Here is a 19287-nt window from a genome sequence, read left to right as displayed (position 1 = left end):
TCTGCCCCAGCCTCTTAGATCAGCCTCATCCACCAGTGAGCAGATAGCAGAAGCAATCAACTATAACCCTGCAGCTGGTGGAATGGAAACAGCAATCACATAAAGGCAGACAAAATGAGATGGCAGGAGAGTGTGTCCCAGACAAAGAAACAAGATAAAACTATAAAAAAACAACTAAGTGAAATGGAGACAGGCACTCTGAGAAAATTCAGAGTAATGAGAGTAAAGATGATCCAACATCTCAAAAAATAATAGAGGCACAGACCAAAAAGATACAGGAAATTTTTAAAAAGAGCTAGAAGATCTAAAAAACAGAGATGAACAACACAACAACTGAAAAGAAAAACACAATAGAAGGAATCAGTAGCAGAGTAAATGAGGTAGAAAAACAGGTAAATAAGTTGGAAAACAGAATATTGGAAATCACTGCTGTGGAACAGAAAACAGAAAAAAAAGAAAAGAAATGATAACAGTATCAGACACCTCTGGGACAACATTAAACACATTGCCATTTGCATCAGGGGTCCTAAGAGGACCTGAAAAAATATTTGAAGAGATAACAGCTGAAAATTCCCCTAACATGGGAAAGGAAACAGTCACCCAAGGCAGAAGTACAGAAAGCCCCATGCAGGGTAAACTGAAGAAGGAACATGCCAAAACAAAATAGTAATCAAACTGACAAATAATAAAAACAAAGAGAAAATATTAAAAGAAACAAGCAACAAATAATATACAAGGGAATCTCCATAACATTATCAGCTGATTTTTCATCAGAGACTCTGAAGGCCAGAGGGAGTGGCAAAATATATTTAAAGAGATGAAAGGGAAGAACCTACAACCAAGAATACTCTACCCAGCAAGACTCTCATTCAGATTTGATGGAGAAATCAAAAGCTTACTAGACAAGCAAAACCTAAGAGAATTCAGCACTGGGAGACCAGCTGTGCAACAAATGCTGAAGGAAAATCCCTAGGTGGAAAAGGACACAAATAGAAAAAAGAAATTTACAAATGGAAGCACTCACCAGTAAAGGCAAACATAGAGTAAAGGTAGGAAATACTCACACACAAATATGACATCATAATCGTAAAGAGAGGAGAGCACAAAAGCAGGGTAGTGGAAAGGACCAGCAGCGTAAATCGATCTCATTTACATATAAACTACTGCATCAAAACCTCATGGTAACAGCAAATCAAAAATCTACAATAGATACACACACAAAAATCGAAAAGGATTCCAAACACAACACTAAAATTAATCATCAAATCACAAAAAAAGAGAATAAAAAAAGGGGAGCAAAAAGACCTACAAAAACAAATCCAACACAGTGAACACACATACCAGTAATTACCTTAAATGTTAATGGATTAAATGCTCCAACCAAAACACATAGACTGGCTGAATGTATACAAAAACAAGACCTATATATATGCTGTCTACAACAGATCCATTTGAGCTCTAGGGACTCATACAGACTAAAAGTGATGAGGTGAAAAAAGATATTCCATGCAAGTGGAAATCAAAAGAAAGCTGGAGTAGCAATACTCATATCATGCAAAACAGAATTTAAAGACTGTTTAACAAACAAAGAAGGACACTAACATGATTAAGGGATTGATCCAAGAAGAAAATATAACAATTGTAAACATACATGCACCCAACACAGAAGTACCTCAATATATAAGGCAAATGCTAAGATCAGGAGAAACTGACAGTAACACAGTAATTGTAGAAGACTTAACACCCCACTTTCAACAATGGACAGATCATCCAGGCAGAAAATCAATAAGGAAAAATAGGTCTTAAATGACATTGGAACAGACAGACAACTGATTTTTATAGAGCATTCATCCAAAAGCAGCAGAATATACATTCTTCTCAAGTGTACATGGAACATTTTCTAGGAATGATCACATACTGGGTCACAAAGCAAGCCTCAGTAAATTTAACAAAACTGAAATCATATTAAGCATTTTTCTGACCAAAATGCTATGAGATGAGAAATCAATACAAGAGAAAAAAAAAAACTGTAAAAAACACAAATACTTGGAGACTAAACAACATGCTACTACTAAACAACCAATGGATCACTGAAGAAACCAAAGAGGAAATAAAAAAATACCTAGAGACAAATGAACACGAAAGCAAGAATATTCAAAAGCTATGGCATGAAATGAAAGCAGTTCTAATACAAAGTTTACAGCAATACAATCTTACCTCAGGAAACAAGAAAAATCTCAAATAAACAACCTAACCTTGCACCTAAAGCAATTAGAGAAAGAAGAAAAAACAAAACCCAAAGTCAGTAGAAGGAAAGAAATCATAAAGATCAGAGCAGAAGTAAATGAAATGGAGACAAGGATAACAATAGAATAGATCAATAAAACTAAAAGCTGTTTCTTTGAGAAGGTAAACAAAATTGATAAACCTTTACCTGGACTCATCAAGAAAAAGAGAGCTCAAATCAGTAAAATTAGAAGTGAAAGGATTAATTACAATGGACACCACAGAAATAAAAGGGATCATAAGAGACTACACTACAAGCAACTATATGCCAATAAAATGGGACAACCTGGAAGAAGTGGACAAACTCTTAGAAAGGTACGACCTTCCAAAACTGAACCAGAAAGAAATAGAAAACAGGAACAGACCAAACCTATGTACCTATGGTCACGTAATCTATGACAAAAGAGGCAGAAATATACAAAGGGGAAAAGACAGTCTCTTCAATAAGTGATGTTGGGAAAACAGGACAACTACATTAAATAAAGAAAACTAGAACACTCCCTATCACTATACACAAAAATATAAACCCCAAATGGATTAAAAACCTAAATGTTAAGGCTAAATATTTTAAAACTCTTAGAGGAAAACATAGGCAGAACACTCTGACATAAATCAGACAGATCTTTTCAAATCCACCTCCCAGAGTAATGAAAATGAAAACAAAAACAAACAAATGGAACCTAATTAAATTTAAAAGCTTTTGCATAGCAAAGGAAACCATAAATGAAAAAATAAGACTATCCACAAAAAGGGAGAAGATATTTACAAAGTATGCCACTAATAAGGCATTAACCTCCAAAATATACAAACAGCTCATGCAGCTCAATAACAAAAAAATTAACAATCTAATAAAAAATGGGCAGAAGGCCTAAATAGATATTTTTCCAAAGAAGACACACAGATGGCCAAGAGGTACATGAAAAGATAACCAACATTAAAGAAATGCAAATCAAAACTACAATGAGATATCACCTCACATCCTCAGAATGGCCATCATCAAAAAGTCCACAAATAACAAATGCTGGAGAGGGCATGCAGAAAAGGCAACCCCCTGCTACACTGTTAGCGGGGAAAATAAATTGGTACAGCCACCATGGAGAACAGTATGGAGATTCCTTAAAGAACTAATACAGAACTACTATATGGGACTTCTTGGTGGTCCAGTGGTTGAGAATCCACCTCCCAGAGGGGACACAGGTTTGCTCCCTGGTCGGGAAGAATCCATACACTGTGGGGCAACTAGGCCTGAGTGCCACAACTAATGAAATCCATGTACCCTATAGCCCATGCTCCACAACAAGAGAAAACATTGCAATGAGAAGCCTGCCCACTGCAACTACAGAGTAACCCCTGCTCACTGCAACTAGAGAAAGCCTGCACACAGCCATAAAGACCCAGCACAGCCAAGGAAGTAAACAGAAAAAAAAAAAAAAAAAAACCTACCATATGATCCAGCAGTCCCACTCCTGGGCATAAACTCAAGAGAAAAACTTAACTTGAAAAGACACATGCACTCCATTGTTCACTGCAGCACTTTTACAATAGCCAAGATATGGAAGCAACCTGAATGTCCATCAACAGAGGAATGGAGTAAAAAAGATGTGGTACACTTGTACTATGGAAAATTATTCAGCCGTTAAAAAAAAATGATATGCCATTTGCAGCAACATGAATGAACCCAAAGATTATCATGCTAAGTTGAGTAAGTCAGAGAAAGACAAATATATTTGCTTACATGCAGAATAAGTATATACATACATTAAAAAAAAAAAAAGGTACAAATGAATGTATTTACAAAACAGAAAGAGACTCTCAGACTTCAAAAACAAACTTATGGTTACCAAAGTGGAAAGGCTGTTGAGGGCGGAAAGGATAAATTAAATGTTTCAGACTGACACATACACAGTAATATATTTAAAATAGATAACCAACAAGGAAGGACCCAGGGAGCTCTACTCAACATTCTGTAATAAGCTAAATGGAAAGATAATTTGAAAAAGAACAGATACACGTATGTGTACAACTGAATTACTTTGCTATACACCTGGAACTAACGTAACACTGTAAACCAAGCACACTCCAGTATAAAATTAAAAAGTTAAAAAAAAAAAAAGACAGGACCCTGCAGGACCCTCCCATGTACAAAAGCCACTCCGTGTTCCCTGTTTCTTGTTTGTACAAAAAAGGATGTAGTCAGCTAGGCCTTTTCTGAATTCCAAAGAGCAGAGTCAAGCAGTAACTCATTAAGGAAAGGAAGGAATACAAAATCAAAGAAAAAGTCAAGAAATTACTCTATGTCGTTGAGACAATAGTTTATCTATAATCAGAGTCCTAGTTCCTTCTGGAGGAATATATTCAACAATCTCATGCATATCTTAGAACTGTTCTGCAGAAACTAAGACCCCTATCCAGCTTGAGGATGATGACTACATGCAGATCACAAGAACTAGACCCCAGACTGGAGGTTAAATTAGGAGGTTAATGATTTAAGACTCCTAAAACATCACCCTGTTAACTTACCACCAACCAATCAGAAGAAAGTCAAGCACCCTGCAACCCTCAACACAAATGTTGCCTTTAAAAACCCTTTCCTGAAGGACTTCCCTGGTGGTCCAGTGGTTACGAATATGCCCTGCAATGCAGGTGACACGGGTTTGACCCCTGGTAAGGGAACTAAGATCCCACATGCCAAGGGGCAGCTAAGCCCAAGCTCAGCAACTTGAGAGTCCATGTGCTGCAATGAAAATCCCACAAACCACAACTAGGACCCCAGGCAGCCAAATTAAAAAAAAACAAAAAAAACAAAAAACCTTCCCTGAAAAACAGTCATTAGCGAGTTTGTGCCTTTTGAGCAAGGGTTGCTCATTCTCCTTGCTTGGCACCATGCAATAAAACACTGTACTTTCCCTCAACACAAACTCCTGTCAATAGACTGGCCTTGCTGTGTGACAGGCAAGCAGACCTAAGCTTGATTCAGTAACAATTTTGGGGACCAAGAAGGGACAGCCATCTTAAGAGGCATCTCATCCACTGTACATCAGCCCCTGACTGCCAGTGGCACTCAGACCCTGTCTAGCAGGTGCCAGAGCACTTCTGTCTCAGGGACACCCCAAGTGCTTACCACTAATGGCATCACTGGCCCATGGTGTTTTCATTCCCTGGTAAAGGAAACAAGGTTCTGGTCCTGGTCGGTAAGAGCTCTCTAGTAAGTGGTGCAACCTCTCATGTCCAGGGCATTCTTCCCTAGTGGGTTGCCTTGACTGGAATTTTACTTTTGGGAAGAGGGGAGGTGTAGGACTCTGTCATCTGGTTTTGAGCACAGTACCACTTTAATTGGACTTTCCTTTCCAGAACAAAGAGTCCCTTCGTGGTCCAGCACTGCCTGAGCAGTAATCGAGAAACTCCCTGTTAGAGCAAGGCTCATCTGCACCCCCATTCTCATGCCAGGTAACTGTGACCCTGAGAAGACTCCAGATACTAATCTGCTAGTCTGTTTCTGGTAACATCACTCACGTGAAAGAATAATGGATAATGAGAGCTATGTTCCATCTTGTAGTTCCCTAAGGTGTATTTTGCAAACCTGGAAGATCTTAAGCTGTACTCCCATGAAAAGAAAGACAATGATATTTAACTGTAACACCACATGGCCCCAATATTCTTTAGGCTCTGATGAATAATGACCCCCCTCAATTGTCTGTAGACTATAACACCTACATTCAGCTAGAACTGTTTTGTAAAAAGGGAAGAAAATGGGATAAAATTCCTTATGTAAAGGTTTTATGGTATTGCATCAAAATGAACTTGACTTTTATCTTGGGAGTCTCAATACATGAGTGTGAATTCTGTTTCCTCTCTAGTTTCAACCCTCGTCAGGGGATCCTGGACCTGATTTGAGAGGAGACCCCACCACAAGGAGAGAAAGGAAATGAAAGGATTAATCGTTCTCAGAGACACCCCTGACATTGACCCTCATTAGAGGACCCTGGTCTTTACCTTTGTGAGACTCCTGGTAACTTAAATGTGGTCTAGACATTCATAGAAACTAACAGTTTAAATTCAGTCATGAGTCTGAGTCAGAGCTGGCCAAGTTAATCTAGAAGTGAGGCATGTGAATGTGAGTGTTATATATTACTGTCTATGACTACTATTTGTTAATGAAAGCTCTTAAAAACTGGATGGTAATCTTAGCAAAGAATTATCATAAAAACAAAAAAATTTAATTTGTATAACAAATAGCTTGTGACACCAAAACAATGGATCTCAATGAAGGCAGCTACTCCCCTGACCAGGCTGTTTTAGAAACTTGAGGGGGAGTTTCTGGTTCAGTTAAGGAAGCTATTAGTATTTGTAGGCAGGAGACTGGGATACTAAACACCCTGAAGTAGGTGGGATGGTCACAATCATGAATGGTCCCATGCAACTTTGAATGTCCTACCAGATATTCACATGGGTGAAAAAAACAACTTATTAATTTAATTATCTGAATTTAGATCCTAACTCTACTTTTACATATAAAGACAAAGTGCTTTCCCATGGTAATAATAATATAGAAATACAGGAGAACTGAGGAAAGAACTACTTTATTTTCCTCAGAACTCTACCAAGAGCTAGATACTATTGTAAAGGACCATGTCATTGAGTAACACCAAACAAGGTGTTTAGATTACCAATTCAGTGCTCGCTTCGGCACCACATATACTAAAATTGGAACGATACAGAGAAGATTAGCATGGCCCCTGCGCAAGGATGACAAGCAAATTTGTGAAGCATTCCATATTTTTGAAACTGGAGCCCATTATACAGAGTGAAGTAAGCCAGAAAGATAAAGACCAATACAGTATACTAACGCATATATATGGAATTTAAAAAGATGGTAACGATAACCCTATATGCAAAACAGAAAAAGAGACACAGATGTACAGAACAGACTTTGGGACTCTGTGGGAGAAGGCGAGGGTGGGATGTTCTGAGAGAACAGCATTGAAACAAGTATACCATCAAGGGTGAAACAGATTGCCAGCCCAGGTTGGATACATGAGACAAGTGCTCAGGGCTGGTGCACTGGGAAGACCCAGAGGGATGGGATGGGGAGGGAGGTGGGAGGGGGGATCGGGATGGGGAACACATGTAAATCCATGGCTGATTCATGTCAATGTATGGCAAAAACCACTACAATACTGTAAAGTAATTAGCCTCCAACTAATAAAAATAAATGAAAAAATAAACTCATTAAAATGAAAAAAAAAAGATTACCAATTCAACATACTTGTAATAGTCTGCATTTGTAGGTATTGCAGTCATAATGATTTAAATATGCCTCTATTTATGTATGTCATTGAGTATGATCACATGTAAGCATTTATATTATACATTGAAATACCAGTACTTTTTAAAAGTAATATTAGAGTTGGACAGTACATTGATATCTTTAAAATTATGTGTATAGATTTTATCATCTATGAATTTTATTTCAGAATAATCAAAGGGGCATTACAAAATATATGATATAAAAAACGAGCACTGGGTCTAATGTACTTGAAAACCACTAACAAGACTGCTTCTGAGAATAAATCTGATCTATAATTACTATTATAAAAATGGAAATGTTCCTTCCAAATGGTTTTTATTCTAATAATCTGTACAAATAACAAACTTTTAAAAGGTAAAAAGCACAGAATTAAGGGATCCATCAAAACCAAAGATGAGGTGACCGAGGGAGGCGCGCGCGGTTCCAGCGGCCCGGCCGCCGAGCTCGATTGGGCCTGGGGGCGGCGGTGCCCCTGTCTGAGGGGCTCCAGCCCGGCGGCGGTGGCACCCGTGGCCCCCTCCAGCAGCTGCGCCCGGAGTCAAACAAAAGAGAATGAAAGTAGTAGCTAATCTTCAAAGTATAACGGAAGAATGGGTTTGTGAAACAGGATCTGACCACCAACCTCTTAGTGATAGTCAACAAACAAATTGTGAATATTTTGTTGACAGCCTTTTTGAGGAAGCTCAGAAGGTTGGTGCCAAATGTTTGTCTCCCACTGAACAAAAGAAACAGGTAGATGTTAAGTATAAAATTATGGAAAAATGGATTCACTGTCAATGATGATTTCAGAAGTTATTCTGATGGTGCAAGTCAACAGTTTCTGAACTCCATCAAAAAAGGGGAATTACCTTTAGAATTACAGGGAGTTTTTGATAAAGAGGAGGTGGATGTTAAAGTTGAAGATAAGAAAAATGAAGTATGTATGTCAACAAAGCCTGTGTTCCAGCCCTTCTCAGGACAAGGTCACAGACTGGGAAGTGCTACACCAAAAATTGTTTCTAAAGCAAAGAATACTGAAGTTGAGAATAAAAATAAGTTGTCTGCTGTCCCACTAAACAATCTGGAACCCATCACTAATATACAGATCTGGTTAGCCAATGGGAAAAGGATTGTCCAGAAATTTAACATTTCTCATAGGATAAGCCACATCAAAGACTTCATCGAAAAATACCAGGGATCTCAGAGGAGTCCTCCCTTTTCCCTGGCAACTGCTCTTCCTTTCCTCAAATTGCTAGATGAAACACTCACATTGGAAGAAGCTGATTTACAGAATGCTGTAATCATTCAGAGACTCAAAAAAACCGCTGAACCTTTTAAAGAACTTTCATAGCATTGATTTTTGATACACTAAGTGGAAAGTTTCCCCAAAAATGATGGCCATAAGTGGACATGCAAATCAAAGCAAGGGAAAGTCAGATTTGCTGGGTTTTTGCACTGTTTAATTCCCTGCTGATGAGATTTTAAAATAAGTACAAGTTAGGAAAGTAAACTATTACTGGAAACATATTCAGTGAACTCTTTCCAGAAGGCTACTCAGAAAGAAAAATATACTTATTTTCAAATACCATTTATTCAACATAAGATATATTCAATAACTATAGTATCTAAAATCTTAATATGGTATAAAGTAGGAAATATGTGCATAGCATCTTTCATTCAAATATCATTCCCAAACAGCAATGATGTGTTTAAATGTTAGCTGTCTCAGATTTTTTAAATGGCAATTCTTTAAAAAATTGTACATGGCAGGTTAAAAGCATCAATGTACTTTTCTTATATGTGAGATACAATCATAAGGCTGAAAGGGTCTGCTTTTACCACAGCTTTACCTAAACCTCAGAAGTGTTCCCAATTTGCAAACTCCAACAGTCGAATATTAACAATATCTGGGATGTACTTTCATTTAAGAATAAAATTGTGTAGCTTAAAAAAAAAAAAAACCAAAGATGACAAGAAAAAAGAAACATCTCTATATTTGTTGTCTACACATTATCACTATGGATTAAGTCTTCATTAAGGTCCAACAAATTCAAATAATATTAACACCTAAGCCTGTAACATATTGCTCCAAAAGTTCAGTTCATATAGTAAAAATTTTTTAAAAAGCTAGAATTTATTAAATATTATGTGTCAAGCAATGATCTTAAAATCTTGTATTAATTTGTTATCTTTGGCAATAATCCTATAAAGTAGATACTATTATTATTTCCATGTTCATGTGGCAAACCTAAGGCTCATAAAGAGTAAGTAACCTGCTTAAGCAATCAGAGCCAATATTGAAGCTAAGATGTTAAAACCTCAGAAATCACCCTTTAATCCTTAACCCATTTACCTTACACAAGCAAGTCAGGAAAATTCCTCTAGGTTTCATTTTTTTACATTAACAAAATTGAATTGCTGAAAAGTTAAATGAAATAAAATATGTACTACTACCACCATTTATTACACTAAATGCCTGTTGCTGCATTATAAGAGCTTCTTAATAATAGTTATTCTATTATTCTACTGTTATTCTCAGTATATTCTATGCTGTTCTACAATGGAGGCTACCACAATTCTATATTCTATTCTACTGTTATTCTACACACATTATTCTCTAATTATTTTATTGACAATTCCAATCAAAATTCCAATATTAATATTTTAAAGGCTAACCTTTTGTTTCATACACCAAAATCTTAATATATTTGGCAATAATTACTAGTCATCTACCACTCAATTCAGCAATCCTGTTTCAGGAATTTATCCTCAGACAAGCCTGCACATGTATGAAATGGTGTAATTACAAGGTTATTTAGTACATAACTGTTTGTAAGAACAAAAGATTTTAAACAACCCAACTGTTCATCAATAGCGGAGTGGCTAGGCAAACTAAACGTTGTGTCCATACTAAGGATACTATGAGGCAGAAAGGAAAAAAAAAAGACAAAAAAAGAATGTAGAAGCATTTCTCTTTACTTATATGGAAAGACTGTCACAATCCATTGCTCAGTTAAAAAAAAAAGGCAAAGTACAATGAGGGGGAAAAGTCTTTTCAACAAATGGTGCTAAAGGACTTCCCTGGTGGTCCAGTGGTTAAGATTCTACACTTCCACCTCAGGAGGGTGGGTTCGATCCCTGATTGGGGAGCTAAGATCCCACATGCCACGCAGCTACAAAAAAAAATAAAAATGGTGCTGAGACAGCCAGATATCTGTATCCAACAGTGAAGTTGGTCCTCTAACTCACAAGGTATATAAAAAATTAACTCAAAATGAACCAAAGACCTAAATATAAAAGCTAAAACTATAAAACTCTTTGGAAGAAAACAAAGGCATAAATCTTTGTGACCTTGGATGAAGCAGTGATTTCTTAGATACAACACCAAAAACCACAAGAAACAAAACTAAATGTAGATAAAGTAAATGTGATCAAAATTTAAACTTTTATTCTCCAAAAGGACACCATCAAAAAAGTAAAAAGACAATCCATAAGAGAATATTTTTGTAAATCCCTATTATCTGTTAACAAGCTTGCATTTAGAATATATAAAGAATTGTTGTTTATTCACTAAGTCATGTCCAACTCTTTTGTGACCCACAGACCATGGCCCTCCAGGCTCCTCTATCCATGGGAATTCCCAGGCAACAATACTGGGGTGGGTTGCCATTTCCTGCTCCAAGGGATCTTCCTGACCCAAGAACTGAACCCACACCTCCTGCATTAGCAGGTGGATTCTTTGTCACTGAGTCATCAGGGAAGCTCCATATAAAAAAGTATTAATATTTAATTAAATAAATAAAGACCCAATTAAAAATGAACAATGGATCTGAACTGAAATTTCTCCAAAGAAGATACACAGATGGTGTAAAAAGATGTTCAATGCCATTGGCCATCAGGGAAATGGAAATCAAGCCCACAAATGAGATACCACTTTATACTCACTAAAATCACTATAAAAAATGACAGTAACAAAAAAAAAAAGACAGTAACAAGTGTTGATGAGGATATGGAAAAACTGGACTCCACAAATGAGATACCACTTTATACCCACTAAAATGGCTGTAATAAATGACAATAACAAGTGTTGATAAGGATATGGAAAAACTGGACTCCTCATACATTACTGATAGGAACGTAAAATGGTACAGCCACTGTGGGAAACAGTCTGGCAGTACCTAAAAGTAGAATTACCACATTATCTAATGACTGCATTCATTGATACATAACCAAGAGAACTTTAAAAATATACAGTTCATGGAGAAGGAAATGGCAACCCACTCCAGTATTCTTGCCTGGAAAAGTCCATGGACAGAGGAGTCTGGCGGGCTGAAGTCCATGGGATTACATGACTGAGCATGTGTGCACAAGGGTGGAGGGAAATGGGTTGGTAGCAATAAAGTGGTAGAACTAAAAAAAAAAAAAAAAATACACAGTTCAAAGATACTGAAGGTTCAGTTCCAGACTACCACAATAAAGGGTACCATGAATTTTTATTTCCTCAGTGGATATAAAAGTTATGTTTACACTATACCATCCATAGACATATACATAGACATCCATGTATAATAGCATTATGTTTAAAACATGTTTGTACCTTAATTTAAAAATACTTTATTGCTAAAAGAAATGTTAACCATCATCTGAGCCTTCAGCCAGCCATATCTTTTTGCTGGTGGAAAGTTTAAAATACTGCAAGAATTACCAAAATGTGACACAGACACATGAATTAATTAAGCAAATACTGTTGGAAATACAGAGCTGAACAGACTTGTTCCATGCAGGGTTGCCACAAACCTTCATTTGTTTGGGGAAGAAAAAACAGTATCAACAAATATAATAAAGTGAAGCACTATAAAGTGAGGTATGCTTGTATTCACACAAAAACTTTTACAAGATGTTAAAAGGAAAAATGAAATACTGATTCATGCTACAACATGAATGGATCTTGAAAACATCGTAAAAAGTGAAAGAAGCCAGACACAAAAGACCACAACTGTATGACTTCATTTAAATAAAATGTCCAGAATAGGCAAATTCATAGAGACAGAAAGTAAATTACTGGTTGCCAGGAGGCAGAAGGCGAATGGTGAGTGACACCTAATGGGCATGGAGTTTCCTTCAGGAATAATGAAAATGTCCTAGAACTAGATAGTAGTGATGGTTGTATAACTTTCTGAATATACAAAGAATCACTAAATTGTACACTTTAAAAGGAAGAATATTATGCTATGTAAGTTACATCTCAATTAAAAAAATAACGATTTGAGGGAGAATGGAGTCTGAGTCCCTTCACTGTTCACCTGAAGCTACCACTACATTGTTAATTGGCTATACCCAAACACAAAATAAAAGTTTAAAGTTTAAGGAAAAAAAAGAAAAAATATTGAATGTGAATCAGCTATAATGAACCAATCCACAATTTTTGTGATTATCTGATAGTTATGCATATAATCTCACATTCCCCTTTTCTAAAATGTAAGATTAAAGTAGTGCCAATGTATTACCCAAAAGTATACAAACTAATCAGAAAGTCTGGTTTTTCCTTCAGGTAAAAGAAAGATTAAAAACACAAATATTTGTGACAACATTTATAATTAGTATTAATACCTCCATTTCTCATACTGTAAAAACTTGGTAAAGAGTCTGCCTGCCAATGCAGGGAACATGGGTTTGATCCCTGGTCCAGGAAGATTCCACATGTCACAGAGCAACTAAGCCCATGTGCCGCAACTACTGAAGCCCATGCACCCCAGAACCCATTCTCTGCAACAAGAGAAGCCACCACAGTGAGAACCCCACACACAGCAACTAGAGAGTAGCCCCCACTTGCCACAATCAGAGAAAGTCCATGCACAGCAATGAAGACCTAGCGCAGCCAAAAGTTAATTAATTAATTAAAATTTTTAAAAACTTCTGACTTTAAATTCTGGAGTACTCTTGGGCATTCATACCAGAGAATGAAAACTTATGTTTGCATAAAAATCTATGCGTGGATGTTCATAGCAGCTTTACTCATAACAGCCTCAAATTATGCATAGCAGGTGAATGGTTGTCCTTCAGCAGGTGAATGGTTAAATACACTGTGCACTATTGCTCAGACATAAAAAGGAATGAGTAATTGATACATGCAACAAGTTGGATGAATCTCTAGGGAGTTATGCAAAGTCACAAAAGCCAATTCCAAAAAGTTACATATTGTATATTTACATTTACATAACACTTTTGAAATGACAAAACTGTAGAACTGGAAAAGAGATTAGGGTTGTCAGGGGTTAGGGATGGGGACAGAGGAGAGTGGTCAGCAGAGAGGTGGAGTGTGGTTATAAAAGGGCAACTTAAGGCATCTTTGAGATGGAACAGTTTAGTACCTTGTTGCAATAGTGGATAAAATAATCTACACGTGTGATAAAATAGTATACAACACAAATGACTACAAGAAAAACTGGGGCATTTGAACAATGGATTCAAATGGATTATATCTGTGGATTACATCAAGATCAATATCATTATGATATTGCATTATAGCTTTGTAAAATGTTATCTCTGGGGAGAACTGGTAAAGGGTAATCTCTATTATTTCTTACAACTGCATGTGAATTTATCTCAATAAAAATTTTAATTTAAAAAAAAAGGTGCAGATCAATGTATATAGGGTGCTACATAGGAGTAAAAATAAAATTATATTTGTATTTACATGAAAAACACTGAAAGGATACCGAAAGTGGTTATCTTAGGGTAGGGAGAAATAGGGTAGGAACCAAGACTTTTCAGTGCATAAGTGTTTAAAATAGTTGTATATTTGAAATATGTTATCAAGTTTCCTGGTCAAAAATAATAAAATATTAAGAGTACATTTTGTTCAAAAAAGAACTTAATTCAGTACACATTCTCTTGCTTTGGAAAGTACTCCAATTTCAACTATCCTTACCTCTAACCTCTGTGTCTGATCCTTGCCCAAAAGGTCACGAACTTCTTCATTATATATTTCCAAATAAGACACTCGAACCAAAAATCTGTAAAGAAAACATCATTCTTAAATTAAAAAAAAAAAAGCAGTGAAATATTTATTAGAACAGTTTTAAAAATGTGTTTATAAAGGTTGTACATCTTTCTTATGTTTGTACTTCTCAATATTAGAAAATAGTTATTTTACCTCGTATCACCCTCTGCTTTTGCAATATGACCAAATATGTGAGCAAAGGAATTTGGAATGATTCCTCTAAGTTCAGGAACAGCTCGAACACCTTCCATGGTAAACGTTTTGCCAGTTCCAGTTTGTCCATATGCAAAAATAGTCCCTGAAAACAATGAAGAGAATCAAGTCTGATTCTACAGTCTGATGCTACAGAACAATAGCTCTTAAAATTAATTCTTTTGACACAGTGATGCAATTTCTAGCCTGGATTTAAGTTTATTCTAATATAAATTTCTCCTTTATTTTCAGCAATTACAGCATGAACTGTGTACCACACGAGCACAGTACTGTTAAAGTTCTATCCAACAAGATAAATGCAAAATCGAGCATTTTAGCTAATCCTAAGAAATTTCTTATGTTTATGTTAATTACTTAATGCAGACATTAGAGAAAGTAGTACAGTTACAGCAAAAGAACAAAGGTTCCAGAGTAGAAAGACCTCAACATGAATCCACACATTTGCCACTTTTCAGACATTTGACCTTAGAAACTATCTACCCAAAGATTATCTCCTCGATAGTAAAATGAGGATAAGAATAACTATTGTGCATTGATCACATGAAACAAGAATCACATGAAACAATTTACTTCAAGCAACTAACATGACACCGAGCAAATAGCCTAATCCTAAAATAAGTATGTTATTTCAAAATAAAAGTTTTAAGTAATAGCTACAAGGAATAGGGGGAATTAACAAAAAGAAGTGACTATATATTACAAGAAATTACAGATACAACTTAAATTTTCTAAATATCCAAATTAATTCATTTAACAAATACTATACACCTGAGCCTGGCATGGTGCTATGCCTCAGGGACACAATGACAAACACAATCTTTAATGTCATAGTATGTGTCATCTTGGAGAGAACATATTAGCCAAATAATTATAAGCAAGATGAGTGTTGGGAATGAGAAACACAGAGTTCTACATGAGAGTCAGGAACATAATCTAGGCAAGAAAACTAAGGCAGAAGGAAAGGGGAAGAGGTCAAAGAAAGCTTTCCAGAAGAGTCCATATAATATATGAGCTTGAGTTAGAAACAGATGGACAGCAAAAGGCAAAAAAGAGAAGGGAGATTCCGCAAAAACGCAAGGAGACCAGAAGGGAAAAGACAGAGATGGAAAAGGACAGTGGATGCGGTTAGAGCTAAAGAAATTGAGGGGCTTAATTATACAGGGTGATGAAGAACATGTTAAGGTTCTAGAGCTTATCTTAAAAACAAAGTGAAGAAGAGTGTCATCACAGTCACTGGCTATACTGTATACAAAGAACTGGAAAAAAGCAACGGAAGAAGTGAAGAAACCAGCCAGAGGGCTGACATGGTTAACCAGGTAAGAGATGGTGCTGACAATAGAAGGGGATGAGAAAGATGGAAAGTATTTCACAGATATTTAGCAGTTAGAATCAAGAGGCCTGGGAAAGAACTAGTCAAAAGCAGACCAGGGAAAAGGAAGAATTGAGGGTGACTTTCAAATTTCTGGCTTGACTGAGGGAATGTAACGCTAGCTATGTACTGAGATGGTGAACACCACTGGAAGAAATGACAGTTTGAAAGGGAACATCATGCAACGAGTGTGGAGGTACCGAGCTTTAAGTCTATGATACACTCACATGGACGTGCCCAGCAAGCAGGCAGATGGATGAGACTCATTTGCCAGCTGAAGCTGTGGCATTGGGTGAGACTTCCTCAGGAGACAGTACAACAGATACAGCCCAGGAAGTGCCAGCAGAAACGAGAAAGGCTAAGAAAGTAGATTTTTCTCTAACTCCCTAAGTATTTCAAACTCTTTCATTAAGAATATAACTTACTACATTAAAAGGAGCTAAAAATACCATGAACTCATATACTGCATTTTAGAAAAGACACAACAGCTATCATTTACTGACCATCTGCTATGTGCTATGTCATATACTTTATATGCATTCCTATTTTTCACCCCAATCCTAAGAGCTAGGCAATATTTATATCCCCACAATTTAGCTGAGGAAACAAAGGCTTAGAGAGGTTGAATTACTTGGTCATTTTAAACAAAATCTGGACACACTCCAGTTGGCTCCACAGCCCATGTATTTTTACCAGTATGTAATGACCAAAAAAAATTTTTTTAACTCAAAATTAACACCTATTTAATGCAGGACTTCCCTAGTGGTGCAGTGGATAGGAATCTGCCTGCCACCACAGGGGACACAGGTTGGATCCCTGGTCTGGGAAGATTCCACATGCTGTGGAGCAACGAAGCCTGTGTGCCTCTGAGTCAACACTCTAGAGCCCGCAAGCCACAACTGCTGAGGCTGCATGGCACAACTCTGCAAGTCTGCGCACACCAGGGGCCACGGGTTCCAACCACTGAGCCTGTGCCACAACGCACGACGTCTGTGTGCCCGGAGCCTGTGCTCTGCAACAAGAGAAGTCACTGTAATGATAAGAGGCTCACACACCACAGCAAAAAGTAGCCCCTGCTTGCCACAACTAGAGAAAGCCCATGCAAAGCAACAAAGACCTAGCACAGCCAAAAAATACATAAATAAAATGAATGCAATTTCTATGAATGGATTAAATACACGATCATTACTAATTTTAAAAGCATATTAAGTAACTAGAAGAACAAACAAAACCCAAAAGTAGTAGAAGGAAAGAAATCAAACGATCAGAGGAGAAGCAGAAATAAATGAAACAGAGACAAAGAAAACAGAAAAAAATCAAACCAAAAGCTGCTTCTCTGAAAGATAAACAAAACTGACAAATCTTCAGCCAGACTCATTAAGGAAAAAGGCAGTTCACATCAATAAAATTAGAAATGAAAAGGAAGTTACAATGCAGAAGACACTGCAGAAATACAAAGGATCGTAAGAGACAAGCAACTATATGTCAATGAAATGGACAGCCTAGAAGAAATGGAAAAATTCTTAGAAATATACAACCTTCCAAGACTGAACCAAGAAGAAATAGAAAATAAAAACAGACCAATTACAAGGTACAACAGGGATGGTCTTGATCACTGCCTCCAGTAATGCTAAAGAAGCTGAAGTTGAACAGTTCTATGAAGACCTACAAGACCTTCTAGAACTAAAACCCAAAACATTCCTGAAATGTTCACTGATTCCTAAAATGCTCAATTTTCCTGCTCAAAATTCTCCAAATCAGGCTCCAACAGTACATGAACCAGGAACTTCCAGATGTTCAAACTGGATTTAGAAAAGGCAGAAGAACTAGAGATTAAATTGCCAACATCTGTTGGATCATAGGAAAATTAAGGGAGTTATAGAAAAACATCTACTTCTGCTTTATTGATTACACCAAAGCCTTTGATTATATGGATCACAACAAACTGTGGAAAATTCTTCAAGAGATGGGAATACCAGACCACCTGACCTGCCTCCTGAGAAATCTGTATGCAGGTCAAGAAGCAACAGTTAGAACCGGACATGGAACAACAGACTGGTTCCAAATTGGGAAAGGAGTACATCAAGGCTGTATATTATCACCCTGCTTATTTAACTTCTATGCAGAGTACATCATGTGAAATGCAGGCTGGATGAAGCACAAGCTAAGATCAAGATTGCCGGGAGAAATATCAATAACCTCAGATACACAAATGACACCACCCTTACAGCAGAAAGTAAAGAGGAACTAAAGAACCTCTTGATGAAAGTCAAAGAGGAGAGTGAAAAAGCTGGCTTAAAGCTCAACATTCAAAAAACTAAGATCATGGCATCCGGTCCCATCACTTCATGGCAAACAGATGGGGAAACAATGGAAACAGTGACAGTCTTTATTTTCTTGGACTCCAAAATCACTGCAGATGGTGACTGCAGCCATGGAATTAAAAGACGCTTGCTCCTTGGAAGAAATGCTATGACCAACCTAGACAACCAAAAGTAGAGACACTTCTTTGCCAACAAAGGTCCTTCTAGTCAGAGCTATGGTTTTTCCAGTAGTCATTTATAGATGTGAGAATTGGACTATAAAGAAAGCTGAGCACTGAAGAACTGATGCTTTTATACTGTGGTATTGGAGAAGACTCTTCAGAGTTCCTTGGGCTGCAAGAAGATCAAACCAGTCAATCCTAAAGGAAATTAGTCGTGAATATTCATTGGAAGGACTGATGCTGAAGCTGAAACTCCAATACTTTGGCCACCTGATGGGAAGAACTGACTCATTGGAAAAGACCCTGATGCTGGAAAAGATTGAAGGCAGGAGAAGAAGGGGATAACAGAGGATGAGATGGTTGGAGGGCATCACTGACTGATGGACATGAGTTTGAGCAAACTTCGGGAGTTGGTGATGGACAGGGAAGCCTGGAGTGTTGCAGTCCATGGGGTCGCAAAGAGTCAACATGACTGAGCGACTGAACTGAAAATTAAAACTGATTTTAAAACTCCCAACAAACAGAAGTCCAGGACCAGAAGGCTTCACAGGCAAATTCTATCAAACATTTAGAGAAAAGTTAACGCCTCTGAAACTTTCCAAAAATTGCAGAGGAATGAACACTCCCAAACTCATTCTATGAAG

The 19287-nt window shown here is 37.1% G+C and overlaps 1 protein-coding gene, 1 non-coding gene and 1 pseudogene across 9 annotated transcripts in view; 2 read left to right on the top strand and 1 right to left on the bottom strand.

Annotated features, from left to right (window-relative positions):
• The window catches only part of KIF3A (kinesin family member 3A), an 84738-nt gene that overhangs the window by 49728 nt on the left and 15723 nt on the right, over positions 1-19287 (bottom strand). For all 8 annotated transcript variants that reach the window (XM_043912132.1, XM_043912135.1, XM_043912138.1 and 5 more), the window contains exons 3-4: positions 14730-14874; positions 14505-14589 (exon numbers count right to left, since the gene is read on the bottom strand). In XM_043912132.1, the coding sequence (XP_043768067.1) occupies positions 14505-14589; positions 14730-14874 (230 nt within the window). The remainder of the gene's footprint in view (positions 1-14504; positions 14590-14729; positions 14875-19287) is intronic.
• Positions 6961-7067, top strand: LOC122701078. The gene has a single exon (XR_006342928.1). It is a non-coding gene; the product is annotated as a U6 spliceosomal RNA (small nuclear RNA).
• Positions 8147-8944, top strand: LOC122699767 (annotated as a pseudogene).

Source organism: Cervus elaphus, chromosome 9, assembly GCF_910594005.1.
Source record: "Cervus elaphus chromosome 9, mCerEla1.1, whole genome shotgun sequence".
Lineage (NCBI taxonomy): Eukaryota > Metazoa > Chordata > Mammalia > Artiodactyla > Cervidae > Cervus > Cervus elaphus.
This window is presented reverse-complemented; position numbering and strand designations above follow the sequence as displayed.